The sequence below is a fragment of the Metopolophium dirhodum genome, chromosome 7 (assembly GCF_019925205.1).
Source record: "Metopolophium dirhodum isolate CAU chromosome 7, ASM1992520v1, whole genome shotgun sequence".
Taxonomy (NCBI): domain Eukaryota; kingdom Metazoa; phylum Arthropoda; class Insecta; order Hemiptera; family Aphididae; genus Metopolophium; species Metopolophium dirhodum.
Genome location: NC_083566.1, coordinates 10,399,730 through 10,418,979, shown reverse-complemented (window position 1 = coordinate 10,418,979; position 19,250 = coordinate 10,399,730). Strand labels below are relative to the sequence as shown.

The following is a 19,250-nucleotide window of genomic DNA, read 5'->3' as shown; positions in this document are numbered from 1 at the left end:
TACAATGATTTGCGCATATGAGACTGATTGCTGTATGTAGCTGGACCCCTTAATTAATTGGTCAGAAACAATCATTACCAATCTGGTAGTAGAAGTGGTGGTGATGATTTATGAGTAGAAGGAGGCAGCGGTACTGGTACAAAATTTATCTAGGCACTACAGGATTTTATTGATATTATTTTTAAGTAAATTATGTTCATTTTCAAAAAGGTCATAACTTAATGGAGAATATTACCTTTACATTTTATAATAGTTCAATTCACTCTAATATAAAAACTAACAGCACACTATTGAAACTAAAATTTGCTTTGTTGTATGTGTGTAAGACTGAAACAACAATTTGGGTACATTGTTCTATTAAGTAGAATAGAGAATAGATTACTCCTGACATTTTTTTTCAATTTTTACAATGAAACTAACTGTTTGTGTGATAGTAATTATCACAGGATTATTTAAATCTTTGATCAGTTTTACTGGATTGGTATAGTCTACAACCCATGGTGTAACATTATTATTATTTAAAAGTAGTTATTCAGGTATTATATAAAACTTTATACTTTATAGGTACTTGGTACTTCTTAATACTTTTGACTGTAAAAAAAACAAAAAAAAATGTTTATTTTAAATTATTGAAGATTTTAATTTAAATAATAACATTTGTTATTAATAAACAGTATACCAATTTCAATTACAAGATTAAAATGAATTAAGTACATACAGTATAAGATAAAATAATATAAACATTCAATCTTGATTATCACAACAAAATTCTAGTTCTATTAAATAATTTTGATACATTATAAGAAAATCACACCAAACCAAACTTCCTTGTCCATAAGCCTAATATAATAAATAATTTGATTGCAAGTCATAAAGCTGTACTCTCAATCTGTAACATAAACAATTTACTTAAATTAAAAATATACCTATGTACCATTTATTACACATAAAATCAAGCTCCAAAATTAATATTATTAAACAATGTGTGAAGATGATTAAAACATACAAGTATTCTGTGAATAGCGAAAAATGGTCAATATAATATTATGTAAAACCTATTGGCGCAACTAGGGGGGTTAAGCCCCCCAAAAATATCTCTTATTGATTTAGATATAAGCCCCCTATGGGTTATTTTAAATAAATACGTTTTGTTAGCCTCTTCCAGAATTTTGAGCCTAGTTGTGCCCATGGTAAAACCTAAATATCTATTTTTAATTAAAATTGTCATCATTAATTAATAAAAATATTGTTTTGTTTATCATAAATTTAATTAATATTCTTAACTAAATTTTACTGCCAATGATTAGTAATATACTTTTAAATAGTAATTATTTAATATATTTCAAATATGCCTCAAATCAAATAGCGTAGTTCATGCTTCGATTCCATCTTCTGCCATTTCATTCTAATGTACTAGAATATTGTATGTATGTATAATATTATATTGGATTTTTTCCTTGTGGTTATATCATTATTTTTACAATTAGTATTAACAATAAAGCTCTTTGTAACTGATATGCATTGTGTTACACACCTTATGTTACATTTTAATAAACTACAGCAATAATTTTTATAAAATAATTTATATTACTTGGATAAAATAAAAAAGTGTCAAGACTATTTCTTATTAAATGTCAAATAATGAAATGAACCCTAAATTATTCAATTTAATAATATATCACAGTGGTCAGTATATTGTGTTTATGATTATTTTCTCAATTAACAAACGGGTATTGACTAAAATGTATCACTATTCATAAGTTAATTTGAATGATTTATAATAGCTCAGTACAGTTTTGACTTGAACAATGCGAATTGTGAGTATTTATTATAAATTTCATTGAAAGTAGGTAATAATATAATATTGAAGAAAAAAAATGTAATTTAGGCACAATATACAAAGTAGTAAATATGTAACTACTAAAATATTCATGCAACTAAAGGTGAACTAGTATCCAATAATACTAAGCACTACAACAAGTAACAACTTATACACATGTAAAATAATAGCAAATGTCATTAGAACATTAATTTGTATGTGACATTAATAGTATTACCAATATGAATAGTGAAGAATGAGGGTTATAACTTATAAGTTAATGGAATCTTTCTTTGTAACACTTTACGTTTACACCCATCTGAAAATATGTATTAAAAAACATTGTACATGTAACAATGTTTTTCAAGAAAAATTTAAATTATCATCAGGTAGATTAAACAATATTTAGTAGACTGAAATAAAAATAAAAAGTTAACATAAACTAATTACCTGAATTGATCTAGAAGATTCTAATTCAACTGACATACTGGGATTTCTTCTATTTAATAATGGTGTCATAGTAGTTCTGTCATCATGTCCTAAACCAGTTTTAGTATCAGATATGTCAGACCCAGCTAGATCAATACCACTTTCATCAGTTTCATAAATGTCAGAGCCATTTTGAGTGTTTAACTTTGAAGTTTTTATATTTCCTGAATTTTTAACAGCTGTAGCTATTTTTTCAGCAGTTTTTTTGCCAAAATTAGCAGCAATTTTTGGCAAACTCCTTTTAACTGGTACTGATTCAGCACTCAGATCTTTTAAATCATTAGTTTCTTCTGTTATTGATGTTAAATTTGACGCAGCATCAGCACTTTCGTCAAAAGTTCCTTGAATATTTTGAATTGGAATGTCATCTAAAATAATAAGATTAAAATTTAAGCATCCTACATAAAATTTCCTAAATATATTGAAATGTGCAGATAAATGCTTAAAAAGGTGGATAAGTGGATATCGCTCTGCTGTACAGTAGGTTACAAGTGGGTCACTGTAATGGATGGTGTTAAATTTGAATTCAATGATATAATATCATTGTATAAGAAAAACGATTCTGAGCGAAAACGGTCAGTCAGCCTATGATTTTACCAAGTATATTTGATGATATTATTGTGAATAAAGTAATTTATATATAACCTATTTACGTGGAGCCTTGTTTTAAATGTTCAATCCTTAACCATAAAAGTTAAAAATTTATAAATTTTTAACCACAAAATAATTAATAAATTATAAATTTGATAAATGTTGTCAAAATTTGAATTTTAAATGCTTATAAAAAATAATTGTGCCTATGTATTTTTAATATTTTTCAACTGCTATTAGAACGATATATCAGGAGCCTTATATTAAATTTTCACGCTTTTTTACCCAACAAATAAAAATTTATTGATATTTATAGAAAAAAAAATTGAAAAAATTGAAAAATGACAATGTCCGTAAACAGCTCAAAAAGAGTCAAAATATTTTCAACATTTTATGGTGTATAGAAAATGCTAATACAAACATTCAGTGAAATTTTCAAGTATCTACAGTCATTCGTTTTTTAATTACAAATAAAATAAGAAAATTGTTACATGAGAAATCGAGTAAATATCAAATGTTGTAAAAATATCAATTTCAGACGCTCATAAAAATTTAATTTAAGTTTCTTCTAGACATTTTTTTTTTTGATAAAGGTTGACAAACTTATGAGTAATCTTATATTACATTTTCAAATCTTAGATTTAAAAAGAAAAATTTTTATGAATTCTCAACTCAAAATAATTTGCTATTTTTCGTGATTTTTCCGTATTTTGTCAAAATTTGAACTTTAAATGCTTATAAATAAAAACTGTGACTAAGGATTTTTAATTTTTTTCATCTGCCTTTGAAACAATAACCTAGGAGCCTTCTATTAAATTTTCAAGCTTTTTTGCTCAACAGATAAAATTTTATTGGTATTTATAGAAAAAAAAACTAAAAAAATTGAAAACTGACAATGGCCGTAAACAGCTCAAAAAGAGTCAAAATATTTTCAAAATTTTATGGTGTATAGAAAATGCTAATATAAACATTCAGTCAAAATTTCATGTCCCTACGGTCATTTGTTTTAGAGTTACACCAAAAACCAAAATCGATTTTCTCGAAAACAGATTTTGCGTAAAAATTCCCGTTTTTCCTTAATTTTTCTTTTGTTTTTCACGTCGCTTGTGGAAAGTACTGGGAAATTTTTACTTTAGACCACCCAAAGTACCAACTAGATTCACTTTCCTATCCGAAAAGTTACTATTGAAGAAAATCCAAGCACTTTTACTGTCCTAAAAGGTGATGACAGACACAAAAATAAAAAAAAAAATCAATACATTCATCGCTTCGCTCAGAATCTAAAATACGAGGTCATTAGAAGATTGCCTGAGAAGAAAACATAAGACTTAAAGGCTTAAAACTATTAGTTAAGTACTTATGTATAAACAGCATAAGGAAAGTTTTTTGCTGCAAAAAACACAATTTTAAAATGCATTATCATTATATTTTTTTAAAGTATCTAAAAAATTAGAAAATTAATAAACTTAAACATTCACCATGAGTTATTTAAACGACCATCTAATTTCGAATGGTTTTGTGTTATAATATAAATATTAATTTATATTATTACCTGGTAACTTTTTAGTTCTAAATGATGCATTCGTAATCATTGATTTAGATACTGGTGTGCTACAAGTATTACTACTTACAGGTGTTCCCACTGATGAAACATTAGGTGTTTGTCCACCTAAATGTTTATAAAAAATAAATATATATTAAGTGTATATAAAATTCAAAACCATATTACTGTTTACTTTAACTGACCTTCAAAAAATCCGTGACAAGAATTTTTAATTGCATTTGCTAATAATATCACTTCACAATAACAACTGTAACATGCACGGTAATAAATATCTTCTAAAGCTTGAAACGCTTCCGCTTTTCCACAATTAAATCTTTAACAACATTTATGATATAAATTAATATTTAATTATCAATTTTTAAAGTTTGTAGAATGTAGAATATTTTTATTTGATGTTGGGTTCCAAGATTTATAAACAAAAAATAAATTAAAACAATTAAAATTTACAAATTTCATGGATTTTAATATTTTGAATATAAAATTAAAGATTAATCCTTGATCAGTACATTTGTATAAGTGGCTATTTTAGTCTAAAAAGTAGTTTTATAATAACTTAGGTAAGTACAGACATCCCTCCTAAAATATGATTAAACTCAAGTATACAAAAGAAAATATAGTGTTCCCCCTTATTGGACCAACAGTTAATTGACTCATTCACCAATTAGACTCATAGCTGGTCCTGATTTACACGTGTACTAACAGACAGCAAAAAATGTGTCTGTTAGCCTCACTGCACCAGTTAATGGGATCATTTTAAAATTAGGTACCTAGGTTATTACAATTAACTAATAAATACATATTTAAATCATATTTTTTCTATTAAATACACAAACATTATATCATTACTATACATTTTATTACATATTTCTACCAACAGCTAAAATATTTAACATTTCTATACAAAATACTTACATTGATATATATATGCAGTAGAGTAGATGAATTAAGAATTTTGGAGAAAGTGGGATACGTGGTAATGTTGTAGATGTTGATATATCAGAATTACTGAATGATGTTGAACGCTTATGAAAATAACCCTGAGTAACCATTCTATATCAATAATAGAAAGACGAAAATGAGAAATCATGATGTAATAATGTAATATTAAACAATGAATAAACTTACTTAGATGTAACTCTATAAAAACGATCAAATGGATTATAAACTTCCGGCAGGAGATTTAAATTTTTGTAGTAAATAAAATATAAATTACTAAGAACTTCCATTCTATTAGACGCAGATAGTCTTTCAATTTGATTAAAAGGACCTCGGCGGACTGGGTGTGTATCTCTTTGTTCTAAACGACGAATGGCAGTCTCTGTTAATGAAGTTGGAGCCAAACTACTAGGCTTCAATATTTATAAACATTAAATAGGTAAATTAATTGTACAATAAATAGATAATTACAAGTTAGTCAGTTATTTTTAAATTTATTTTCCAATTCTTTAATAAGTACATTTAGTTTTCAGTAAATAATTAAAATACATACTTCATGGTAAATGGATGGCTGAGCTAATGACGGCAAACGAAATGATATAAATCTAGGTGTATTATTTTCATCTACGGCTTCAAGATTGTAAATTCCAATTAGTAATGCTTCAATACTACGACAGCTCTAATCACAAAATAATAATGTTTAATAAATACCAAATTATTAAAAAATTATTAACATTTTGAAAATTATATTCTAAAACGTATAAAAAATTCATTTTGGTTGTTTCAATATATATAAGACTACTAGATAAGTATCATTGACTAAAAATTTCAAATAATATAATCAAATTGTGTTTTTTTTTTTAAGAAGTAAGAACATTTAACATTAATATTAATTAATTTAGAACAATAAAAATGTATATATTAAGAATATTGTAGGTCTACAATAGGTAGAGAAAGTAACAAAAAAATATGTATTATATGTGTTTTTACAGAATTATAACCACATGAAATGTGTAAGGTATAAAATATAATATTACTTACTTGCTTGTCAACATGAGCAATAGAATTAAGATAACTGTATGTTAAGTGTGGTATAAACAGTAGTACAAATAAATGTAAATCGGTTTCTTCAGTTCGATAACAATTAAAAAGTGCACCACAAATACGATCAATTAACTGCAAAATTGATTGAAATTTTTGTTAAACACACAATAAAAATTGGTCAATAAATTTAGTATAATAGGAAAATGATTTTAAAGTTTCTTTTAAACAATGTTTTTTTTTTTTTATTTCCCACTAATTGTTTGAGTAACTTCATAATAATTATAATAATATTCAAGAAAAAATTGCAATTGCTTTTTACATTATTTTTTATTTATCGTACAATAAATTTTAATAACATGTTTAGGATAGCGCCTACCTATCTTAACTGTACTATAGATTATAGAAAATTAAACAAACTATTCAAATAAATGCATAGTAATGAAATTTGAGACAGGATGAAAAGGGAAAATAATGGCGTTCGTTTAGTGTGTGACTTACCAGGCCAGTAATTAATTTAAAAATCATAAAATTATACAACAAAATATTAGCGAAAAAAAAATGTCAGCAAAATTCTCTCTTTGTATAACTGAAATTTTTTAATAATATACCTTGCCTGTTAATAGATACCTGTACATAATATAGATAATAGTCTTGGTAGGTCACATACTAAACTCAATTTTTGCTCTGTAGATCACATACTTAACAAATACCAAAATAATATACCTATAGCAACAAATCTGTGATATAACATGATTAAGATTAAGAAGTCACCCATAGTGACACAATGCTTGGTAAAATTAAAGGACACATCTTTCTTTTAAGTTTCTGATGGCCCAGGGGCATAAGCACAACTAGGGGGAGGGGAGGGCTTTGCCTCCCTATCCCCAAAACTTGTAATAGCCTCCGCAAAATAAATTATTCAATTGTTTCCTAAAATAGTATTAAACCTTAAATATTCCACTGAAAGAATTTCTTATTTTTTTTTTTTTTTGAAAGAAAATGTAACTATCTAATTTTTATTTAGAATTTATAATTAGTTTATATTGCCTGTGATAAATATGGTAAATATCAGTAGCTGTATGCCTGTCTTTGTTTTAAGTAATTAATTTATGTTGGTATATTGTTAAGATTATTATATATCATTTTACAGTATATGCACTGAACTATAATATAGATACAGTGAATTATGGAATAAATAAAAATCCCCGACCCTAGGAAATATAACTCCCTGACTACAATATTACTGAAAACCACATGGAATTGATGGACCTAATATTTTTAATGAGTGTAATATTTGTAACTAAATATTAATAATGTGGTAATTACACTAATTGGTTTTATAAAAATATTTGCTCAATTATTTTCATGTGGCTGTGAGTAATATAAACATTTAACTTATATTATTATAGTCTGGGGATTTTTATTCTGTTTACCACAGACTGTATATTATTTTTGTGAAAAATTAAACTTGAGTAAATAAATATTTAGTCTTTTTGAACGGTTTTTTTTATATTTTTAAAGCGATATAAATGGTGGTATGAGGGGCCAATGGGTTACTTTTTATGAAATATCAGGCAGGGGCTACTGCCCCCCCCCCCAAATTTTAGCACTGTATGTGCCACTGCCCAGGGGATTTACAGGGAGTGACAAAATACTTAATAGAACAATAAATTGAAATATTAATAATTAATATATAATTGATTAAGTTATTAAGGATTATTGACATAATAAAAAAGCTATGTTTTAATGATTGGTTGGATTAATTGATGCATATTATAACCACTATTTTATTGAATCACTTTCATAAGTTCTTAATCCAGTCACTTCACAAATCTATACATAAAATATAAATCTGTAATAAACTCCCATTTTTATTAGACTAAAATATTATATAATAATTACATTTATTTTTAGATATTATGTAAATGTAAAAATACAATGAAAATATTATTAGTTATTGTTGATAATAAATAACATTTTATTCAAATAACTTATATGATATAAGTATAATTAAAAGCAGAATACTATTGAGTATAAACAGATCCTAAACTAAATTATAATATATTTTAATATTTTAACATTACAGAATCATACGAGATAATATGCAAGAAATACAATATGAACATGAAACAATTATAAGTACAATATAAAATGCAATACTTATAAATAAATATTATTTGCATTACCTAAAATATCAAGTTATACCCACCTATTTAAAATTACATAAATTAATTTTAATTCAATTTTCAACAGTAGATATATTTTTCTCATTCAGAAAAAAATGTAATAGTATAATGCAACGTTAAGGTAATTGTTATTTAAGTACCTATTATTTAATTTTTTTTCAAGAAAAAAAGTTCTTATTCTAAATGCTATGATTTTATGATTTATATAACTATAAATTATTGAGTCGTGATTAATGTAATTTTTTTTAATAACTAAATATCAAATATTATTAACAGTGCAACACAATGGTATTTTGGAGTTCTGTAGTAAAAGAAAATTGGTAAATCTTAAATGTTAACTAAATTTAAATGATCATTAATAAAAAATGGAAAATCCATAATATTAAAATTTAATAATGTTTTATACTTTCGGTTTTTCTATATAAGCTTTTTTGAAGTAGGGTCATTGGATCCCTCCCCCTTCTATCATGCCGTCTCGTCTTGTATACTTATATCCCCCATATTACCCATTGTATAGATTATTACAGATTGTATATATTCTTGTTTTATAATAAAAATAAAAAAAAAAAGCTTAAAAATCAAAACCGTACAAAAGATATTTTAGTAGTAGGTACCTAATTACATTATTTTAAATTATCATTAGCACGGGGAAATACTACCTATTAAATTATCCTCTATAAATAAGAAGAAATGAGCTATAATTAGTAATTACATAACATATTTTATAATTATTAGATTTACCTTAGAATATTTATGAATATCATCAAGTACAGCATATATTGATTCTATAAGTGTTTTATTCTGCGAAGTTGTTATAGCAAATGTTGCCCAGTCGTCTTTTTCCAATGTGGCAAACTCTGATAACCACTCTTTTACTGCATTTTCCACCATGATTTAATCTCATTACATTCAAATAGTCAATAATACTGTAACTAAAGAAAGAGCAAAAATATTTCTCCTGATAAACTTGAATAATGAGAATTTACTTCTATATTATATAACTAAAAAAAAATGTAAATGTAATAAGTAATAAATGATCCCACTATTATCCACTTACTTTATTTAAAATTACCAGACTTAAGGTTACAGCTTAACCCAAATTGATGTGTATCTGTCACATACAGGTGAATAAACTTCATTCCATAATTTCATGTATAGTTATGCGCTAAAACTATATTAAAAATGTATTAAACTTTAATAATTTATTAATTTATTATCATGACTCAAAAAAATTATGTTTTGTAATTGCAAAAAATAAAAATAAAAATTGTAATATATTTTATAAGAATCTAAGTACCTACATTTCCCATACAAAAAACATGAAAATATTAAGTCTTAAGTACACCAATAACCCGTATAGTGACAACTAATACAAGTAACACATTTACTCTCACCATGTCTGTAATCAGTATGACTATGTAATACACTAATACTGTAATGTACTAATGTAGTAATGTGTACTACTACTACTTATACTTTGTAGTTCTTGTTCTACTCTCAATTCTCAAACGATTGATAAATGAAATTGTAATGATACTTGATGATTAGTGATTACAGCTTAAAATTACCATAGATAATATTATATATTATCTATGAAAATTACCCATACCGTGATTACTGATATACCACAGAACAATAGATTAGTTCAACGCAGACCTTATATTACTTATACCATAGAGTAATACTAGTAGACGGAGTATGGATATGTAGGATGTAGTTCCGGGAGTCAGACGTGACTGCGCTGTTCGGGTGTTACCGAATACCGAATTACACGGCACATGCGCACTAGATGATACAATAAACCGTGTTTATAGTAATAACATTATATAATAATATAGTAGAATACTATAATAATATTACCCTAGAGTATAGACTATAGCCTATAGGTAACCACGATTGATACATATTTCTTAAATCGTAGGTATAACCATTGAGTATAGATAGTATCGATCTATATACTATCTATACTCAATGGTATAACGTATGTATATTATGACCGTATATCACCGTAACACAAATTGCCAAGGACTGCACTACCCAACCCCGCCGACCTTATAATATGCTCCGTCTACTTGTACAAGGTCTGTGATGATTATACAATACATTTTTACCAAACATAGAGGTCATTAATATTGACCTCGATTATGTTGGTATCAATATTAGGTTTTAATATTATTTCGAAAATAACATTATATAATATAATGATGTACCTATATATTATATATATATATGTTATAATAGGTATGTAGTATTTTTTTTATAGTATTTATTAAGTATTTTGAGTAGTCATACTTCTACTTATTACTTAATATTATATATTTTATTACATAGATACTGCCTATATTTGAAGGTATTTTAATACTTTTTCGTAGCGTGGAAAATAAAATAAAATATAGTGGGATTTTTATTTAAGGAATTAGGTCCTTTTACGACAGAATTCTGTGCTTTTACCAATTGTATTATATTATCTATAATATATTAACTGTATTAGACTGTATTTTGATTTTTTACTGAATTTTACCTGAAATGTACATTTCAACATTTGCCTACTTTGGTATAATATGTTATTTACTCATTTTGTTTTCGTATACTTACTTATATTGCTAACTATATATATATTTTTTTTTTTTGAGCATTACAGGCCATTTAGGCCCTTTGTCATCAATCTTCCATTCTTCTCAATTATACACTTGGTTCATGTCTTCATTCCAATCTGGTCCAGTTCCTTTATATCCTTTTTGACCAATATATATTAATTATTAATTATAATAAGCCATGAATAGGTGTGAGTTGTGAGTAACTTAACGGTTTAGGATAAACCCGATCAACCTAAAATGGTACAGGGCCAGGCCGATCAATAGCGGCGCTCCTGGCAAAATAAAAAATTGCTCCCCCCTCCCTAAAAAAAATTAAATGTTAACTTATTTACCTATAAGCAGGGGCGCAGGTATAAATTATTAATGGGGAGGGGGGGGGTCGACTTAAACTACATTTTTATTTGAAACGGTAAACGTATAAAATACGGGTGACGCGAGTAAACTCAAAAAAAAACGTAGAAGTGACGGCCGTAAAAATGTAACATAAACCCGATGTACCATTATAATCTACAGATAATAAGGGATAATTTTATATCAATATCATAGGAACACAAAAGAACCAAAATACAATGAATACGTAAACACGGATAGATCAAACAATCAGTGGCGTACGCAGGAGTAAGGTTCTAGGGTTCTGACCCCCCTGAAATTTATTTTTTCTATAAAAAAATCTTATTTAACACAATTTTGATACACACATAGATCAATTGTTGGTCATTTTTAATAGAGATAAAATAAATTGTTGAATATGACAAAGACGTTGATAATCATAGTTTCTGTTTTTTTTTGCTGATTTAGAACATTACTAATAAACGTCTGCCATAATCGATGGTGTATCATCGTCGATCAATTATTACAATCAAATATTTTTTGATGATTTGATGTTGTTTTTCGCTCTTTCTTTTCTTTTTTTCTCAAACCAAGCCCCAGAAAGTTTTTTTTTGTGGGGGACATATTTAATAGGTGATGACCTAAAGAACATTAAATAAATATAAGTATAAAAATATACCTACTCAACTCAGTTTGGCAGTTTTATATTTTATTTTAAACTCAACTAATTTTGTAATTTTGTATAGGTAATTATTCTTCTCGTTCAATTAATAATATATATGCAATTATATTTATTTTCTTAAACAGTTAATCCTGAAGTATGCAAATATTTTATGCATGAATAAAAATAAAATAATAAAATCTAACGACGAGTCCTACGTACAAACCAAACAACTTATATTTAGCTGCATCGGACGCACCGCACGTCCGCACATGCTGGTCAGAATAGAATTCGTACGCACTCGCCGAATTCACGTTGTAACGGAAAAATGTATACAATAATAATGTTAACAATTTTTCATAATTTGTTGTTAATCACTTAAATTTTAAATAAATTCTATTAGAATATTTACCTCGTTCTATTTCAGGCTTCACTAGTTCACTGATTCAGTAAATTATAGTTATAGCCCCGACGTTCCGTAATACGGGTAGTCACTCCGACAACAGACTCAATCGAATGTCAATTGTAAAATAAGTATTAACCGAATAAGAAATAATCATAATATAATAATACAATTATAAACCAAAAACTAAGGGAGAACGTATTCCACTCCGCCCTGCTATCAATGCTAGGTATTTAGCATTTCACGTGTTATACACATATACAGCTAGTCGTTCTATTTTTATTATTATCGGCCACAGGAAACACATTTTTATTTCCTGCGGCTTGTATGCAGGTAGACTAGAAATATATACATTGTTATAAATAAAATATATTACTTTACGATATCAGTTATATTGTCTATCGCCATGAATGAAAATTAATTTCAATAATCAATAGTAAATTTCAGCCTAGATTTTCAAATTTAATTAGGTATATCAAATTTTGCGCCCCCATTCCTACTCCATATTTTGCGCCCCTGGCGGGTGCCCAAATTTATAAAATGTTCAACTTTTATATTTACGCATTGAAAATTTAAAACACTGTTTCTTATTCATTAACCTATTTTGAAACTAGAAAAACGACGACAAAATAAGAAAATTGTTGTATAAGAATTTGTTAGTTTACAGGTGAATATCCAGTGTCTATATTAAAAGCTCGTAAAAAATTAATTCTACTTTCTGATAAACTTTTTTCTTTATAATGGTAGATCAACTTATGACTTATGAGTTAATATTATCTTGTATTAAATGTTCAAATCTTAGATCAAAAAAAAAATGTATGAATTTCTAACTCAAAATAATTTGGCCATTTTCGTGATTTTTACGTATTTTGTCAAAATTCAAACATCAGATACTTCCTCAAAAAAAATTATTGAAGATTTATACTCAACTTTTTTACTTTCCACCAACAACTGATGAGGAACCTTGATTGAAACCAGTTTAACCGCCAACCGGTTTTCTGAAAGACCTGTTAAAACCGCTGTTTTTTCATATTCGAACACCGTAACCACAACCGAAACCAAGCTTTTGGACACCGGTTAATAAACCGTTACTGAATCCTAAAATCTTAAAAAAAACCGTTTACAACACTCAAACCGAAACTATAGAATTGAAAAACCGTTCCTAAAACCAGTTAAAATTTAAAAGTATAATATAGGTTTCTTCGAATTTTATAAAGTTAAATACCTATATTATTTATAATTCTAGTTAAACCGAGTATTTTTATGCAAAGAAAATATTTTGTTTGAATCCCGATGCTATTACCTAGTGGCTAGTATTACAAAATAATAATTATTTATAGGTAATACCATTGGGCATTGAGTACTACATAGATACTTTAAACTTTTTAATTCAAAATGAAATACAAATATTACATTATTACAATAATTGTTAGTTTGTTCGCCTCTATATTATGTCTGTATTGTTGTTATTTGAGGTATTTGTCTATATTATTATTTATTAATGTTTTAGTTATTACAATATTGTTTCGTATTCGATTTATCCATGTCCGTCCCACAGTCATCAATCGCTTATGTCATTATCATCACTCATCAGTCTCCATAGTATGTCCCCTGAATTACAAATGTGTTTATTTTATTTGGGTGGCTACTAATTGCGTCCCGCGGTAAAAATTTCTTCCGAATTGCGGCCCGAGTTTTTTTGGGTTACATACGAATTGCGGCCCGAAATTTAAAATTAAATTAATTTAAATATGTAAATTTAAATTTAAAAAGCTTCATTTTCCTTCACATTTTTATACAGACTGAGCCACTGAGGACTGTCTGTAGCATCAGTAGATACTGCAGGTAGGTTAAAAATGATGTTTTGTTTTAAACATTTTGGCACTGGTAAAAACATATATGATATTTCTAAAGGTTAAAAAGTTTTTTGACATTAAAATCTGATATTAAAATGTTTTTTTTTATTAAAAATTTTCGGCACTGGTAAAAACGTTTATGATATTTATTGAAGTTAAAAATGTTAGTATACTTTAGTATAATGTTAGTATAATTCTTAGGTATTATGGCACTGGTAAAAACTTGTATGATAGTATTTGTATAAATTCAAATTTGTCAATTTGGTTTTCTTGTAACCGTTTCATAGCATTTCTAATAAATGTTTTTTTTTCTATTATATTTGTTCTGCGAGTATTTAAGTGAGTGCTTCTTAATTTTATATAGGTATCCTTCTGTACATTTTTCAGAACATCGATGAATACAAAAATATTAGGATGAGCACTGTAGAAAAAATCGTTGAATTTCGAATGAAAAGCCTCACAACTATTAGTAGTGCGCATAGTAGACGCCGAGTATTCTGCCCATAAAAAAGGAGGGAAATTGGACTCGTTTGAAATGTAAAAGAAAAGCGACGGAACGTTCTTAGCGGTAGTAAAGCGGAGACTAAGGTATACTTATTGATATACATTATATTGTAATTATATTTTATCAGTCGAGAGTTATTATCAAGAGTTATTATCTAGAGTTATAAAACCCGGGCCTCGTCTGTACCCAAAATAAACTCGGGCCGCAATTCGGATTAGACCTTTTTTCGTTGATATCTTTGGGACGCAACTAGTATGCAGCCTTTTATTTTAGGTTAAAAGGCTTCAACATCTATGGTCATTAGCCTATAATTATTATAAAGTATTAATCTTAGAACTATGGGGAGACATTATGTTAAACATACGAACTACGAAGAGGAATGTAAAATATAATATGTACAGTATTTTTTTTTACAAAAAAAATGCGATAAGGCTATACACGTGTTGCTCAGTCGGGAGTTTAACACGAACTGAAAATGTGTTTATGTGTTTACCAAATCTTAAAATGTGTATTTGAATCTTAACAATAAGCCTTTTTAAATACCTAACACTATTTTCAATAGTCCAGTACACATTTTAAGTATCCATTTAAATTAATATAATGCTACAAGTATAGGTACGGTATAAATGTTGGGAAATTTTAAACTCTTCCAAATCTGTAATAAGTGATACCTAATTTCGTTTATATATTTGAATTTATAACTTATAATAATAAATATGAACGTAAACATTTTTTTTTAAATTTAATATGTACCTATTTGAATTTTTATTTAAAAACTGCGGGTAAGTGGATGTCGCTCTGCTACAGTAGGTTACATGTAGGTGACTGTTTAATAGATAGTATTCAATTTGAATTCAATGATATAAAATCATTGTATTTATTTGTATACGATAAAAACGATTCTAAGCTGAGACGTCTGTGTAGGAATTTTATATTATATTTATATTGTTACTACTTATTATTTCTTATAAGTAGTTCTTTATAACTTACAGTAGACTGTAAGTTGATTTAATATTATAAAATTACAACTTAATAACTAAAATCGTATACTTTGTTTTTTAATATGTAATTTTGTCCAAATTTGTACATAAAATAACTATAAATTCCCGTTTTTCCTTAATTTTTATGTTGTTTTCCCGGCCTTTTGAAAACTATTGGGAATTTTAAATTTTGACCTCCCGGATGCACTAACTAGATTCACTTTCCCGCATCGAACAAGATACTGTTGAAGAAAATCGAAGAAGTTTTACTGCTCCAAACTGTAGTGACAGACCTCCCAAAAGTAACAACTATAAGATTTATTTTTATAACAGAAATAATGCTGATATCGATAATTGGAGCATTTTTACTACCCAAAATGTTGCTGACAGATGGAAAAAAAACACATTATTGTAAAATCAATACATTCTTTCGATCCACTTAGTATCTAAAAAACTAATAATAATAGAAATTTTCATATAAATAGCTCAACATGAGTCAAATTATTTTTAAAATTGTATTGTTTATAGAAAATGCCAATATAAACAATCAGTGAAAATTAAATGTATGTACGGTAATGAGTTATAAAGCTCCACCAAAAACCAACATTTTGTCAAAACCCAATAATTTGTTTTATTAATTTTTCAGTTGGCCATTTATTAAAAACTGGAAGACTGTAAATAATGGGAAAAAAGATGATCTGAAAAAAGTACTAGCCAATCAAATGTAGTTGCCTACTTGCCTATAGATATCTCCTAAGGAAATTATTTTATTATTTTATTTTACTGGCTAGCGGAAAGATGAATATGAAAAAACGCAAATTTTTATGCAAACCAGTTTTTTTGTAATATGTAAAACAAAAAAATAATGACTTAAGATCATATCTAAATATCTAAATATCTACATATCATGTACTAGATACTTTTACCAAATATTATAATTTTCCATACAACATAAGATTTTAAAAATATAAACTAATTATGGACACTTAATATTTTTAATTTTCTTCTTCTTTAAATGTCAGTAAAAATGTATATGCTTGGTTAATAAAAGTTTAAAAAATGTACACGAATGGTTCCTCATAAATTAGTCGTATACCTATACTAGTTAAATTAAAATATTGTGACATAAACGTAGCACGCTACTCAATATTTTTCACATCAAAGACAATTATTTATGAACCATAAACATTAAACATGTATTAATAGTAAATACTAATTAGTAACCATTAAATTTAATATTGTATGATAGGTAGGTATATAGATATATAGATATATATGTATCAAAATCATAAATCATTCAATTTAAGACATCCATTACAGCAGCAACCTTTTCCAACAAGTAATGAGCTACAACCATAACAAGTAAGTCACTTAGACTGGTACCTATTGACTACTGTACCTATTGTACAGCAGACAAGTACCCTCTTGTCCACTTTTCTTCATACCTTATTAATGGTAATGACAGGGGCGGAGTGGGAACCAAATCCAGGCCGGGAGTTTAAAATTTATCCAGGCCACCCACCAAAAAATTTTTTCTGGCTACGCTCGAATTTTGTTTTTCTATTCACCTATTTCATAACTATTATATAAGTAGATTTAATTCTAGTGCAATTTATAACTTGAAAAAAAAATTAATTTTTTTCAATGAGTTAAGTTAATTTTTTTTTTTTGTTAACTTTTAAATTTAACTGAAGCCTGAAAGCAATTTAATTGAATTAACTTAACTAGCCAGACTTAATTATTTTCATTAAATTGCCCACCTTTTATTAATATACTACTAATACCTGAATGTCTGAAAAATAAAATTTGTAGGCATAGTTTAATAGTTGAAACCAACGAAATATTAATAATTAATAATTATATATTGTGTTTTCATGGTTTAGGTATAGTAGGTATAAAGTAATAAGTAATAAATAAATACATAAATTATAAACAATATAATAAAAATTAAAAATGGTTTATACATTTATAATAATAATTTAAATAATAGTTTAGATTTCTCACCAACTGCATTTATGATAATATTATTATCAATTTCCATGAGAATTTTATTTTCAATGTCCATTAGCATAAAAGACTCAAGATGTTCATTGGTCATTGAATTTCTCAGCCGGTTTTTTAAATATTTCAATGTTGAGAATGGCCTTTCACAAGAAACTTGCGTAACAGGGAGGGTTAAAATATATTGATATGGTATAGTTAATGTCGGGTAAGCATTTGCAAATAAATTATATTTAATTAAAACATTATAACAACATATTACACAGTTCTTAGGTTTGTGTACCTTTTAGAAAAAATGAATCTAATTGATTACATTTTTCAGCACATTTTGCAAGTAATTTTTTGTTTTTTTCGCGATCTCTTCCTGCCACCCCTTTCCTTTTTTATTCATAATTACAATATAATATCGTATGATCAATAATATAAAATTTAAATTTTCATTAGAGAGCAAACAAATTAACATGTTAACAACAACTGGATTAATAAAAGGAAAAACGTGGATAAACGACACTGTCGACACGCTTAACAACAAGTGAACAGTGTACAAATATCAAACACTAATGACTAATTTGTTTGGGCTTATTATAGATATTATTTATAAAATAACAATGACCAAAGTAAAGGGACCAATAATACAAAATTAATATGTATTATCATTAATATTGATTATATTATTATAAATACTAGTATTTTAGACATTATTAGTGTTATTAGTTATTATTAACCATTAGGCATTGGCGCATTGCTATATTCGTCGCCACTCTGCAGTCCTACTACAGACTACAGATAAAGGGTAGGTACAGATAAACAACTTGTCGGTTCAACTGGTGGAAATGCGTCGAATCTGGGTGTCCTGTTATAAAAATAACCAGCCTATATCAATATAATATTGCTTCAATTTAATTTAATGTCTATATTTATGTACCAAATATTTTGTAATTTTATATCCAAAGCTTTCTCATACGAGTATACGATTGTACGAGGCTATTACAATGTTCTATTATTACATTAATAATATTTGTAATACAATAGTTTAATAGACACACATTTTTGACACATTTAGCATTTAGCATTAACTAATATTTTGTAAATTAAATTAAATTAAAAAAAAAAAATCTAACAAAATGGCCAGGCCACCAGGCCATAGTATGGTCCAGGCCATCTGGAAAATTCCCATTTCCAGACCGGCCACTCCGCCCCTGGGTAATGATTATTTTTTCATTGTAACTATTACAACTTGTATAATAATAACATTTTAACAGCTTAATGATGAAATGGCTCCAACGAG

At 26.9% G+C, this 19,250-nt stretch overlaps 1 protein-coding gene across 4 annotated transcripts; it reads right to left on the bottom strand.

The window, feature by feature from the left end:
- Nucleotides 1-613: 613 nt before the first annotated feature.
- Nucleotides 614-10,172, bottom strand: LOC132949322 (hyccin). Of its 4 annotated transcripts, none has more exons than XM_061020150.1 (12): nt 10,024-10,172; nt 9,687-9,800; nt 9,371-9,561; nt 6,441-6,575; nt 5,953-6,078; nt 5,589-5,812; nt 5,376-5,513; nt 4,646-4,776; nt 4,452-4,568; nt 2,270-2,676; nt 2,058-2,138; nt 614-889 (listed from the first exon to the last, which is right to left on the bottom strand). In XM_061020150.1, the coding sequence occupies exons 3-11, from the start codon at nt 9,518-9,520 to the stop codon at nt 2,097-2,099; spliced, it is 1,470 nt and encodes a 489-aa protein (XP_060876133.1). In that variant the 5' UTR covers nt 9,521-9,561; nt 9,687-9,800; nt 10,024-10,172; the 3' UTR covers nt 614-889; nt 2,058-2,096. The 4 variants fall into 4 exon arrangements, with proteins under 4 accessions (XP_060876133.1, XP_060876132.1, XP_060876131.1 ...); XM_061020149.1 differs by having other exon boundaries at nt 9,927-10,143; XM_061020148.1 differs by having other exon boundaries at nt 9,931-10,143.
- Nucleotides 10,173-19,250: the final 9,078 nt, after the last annotated feature.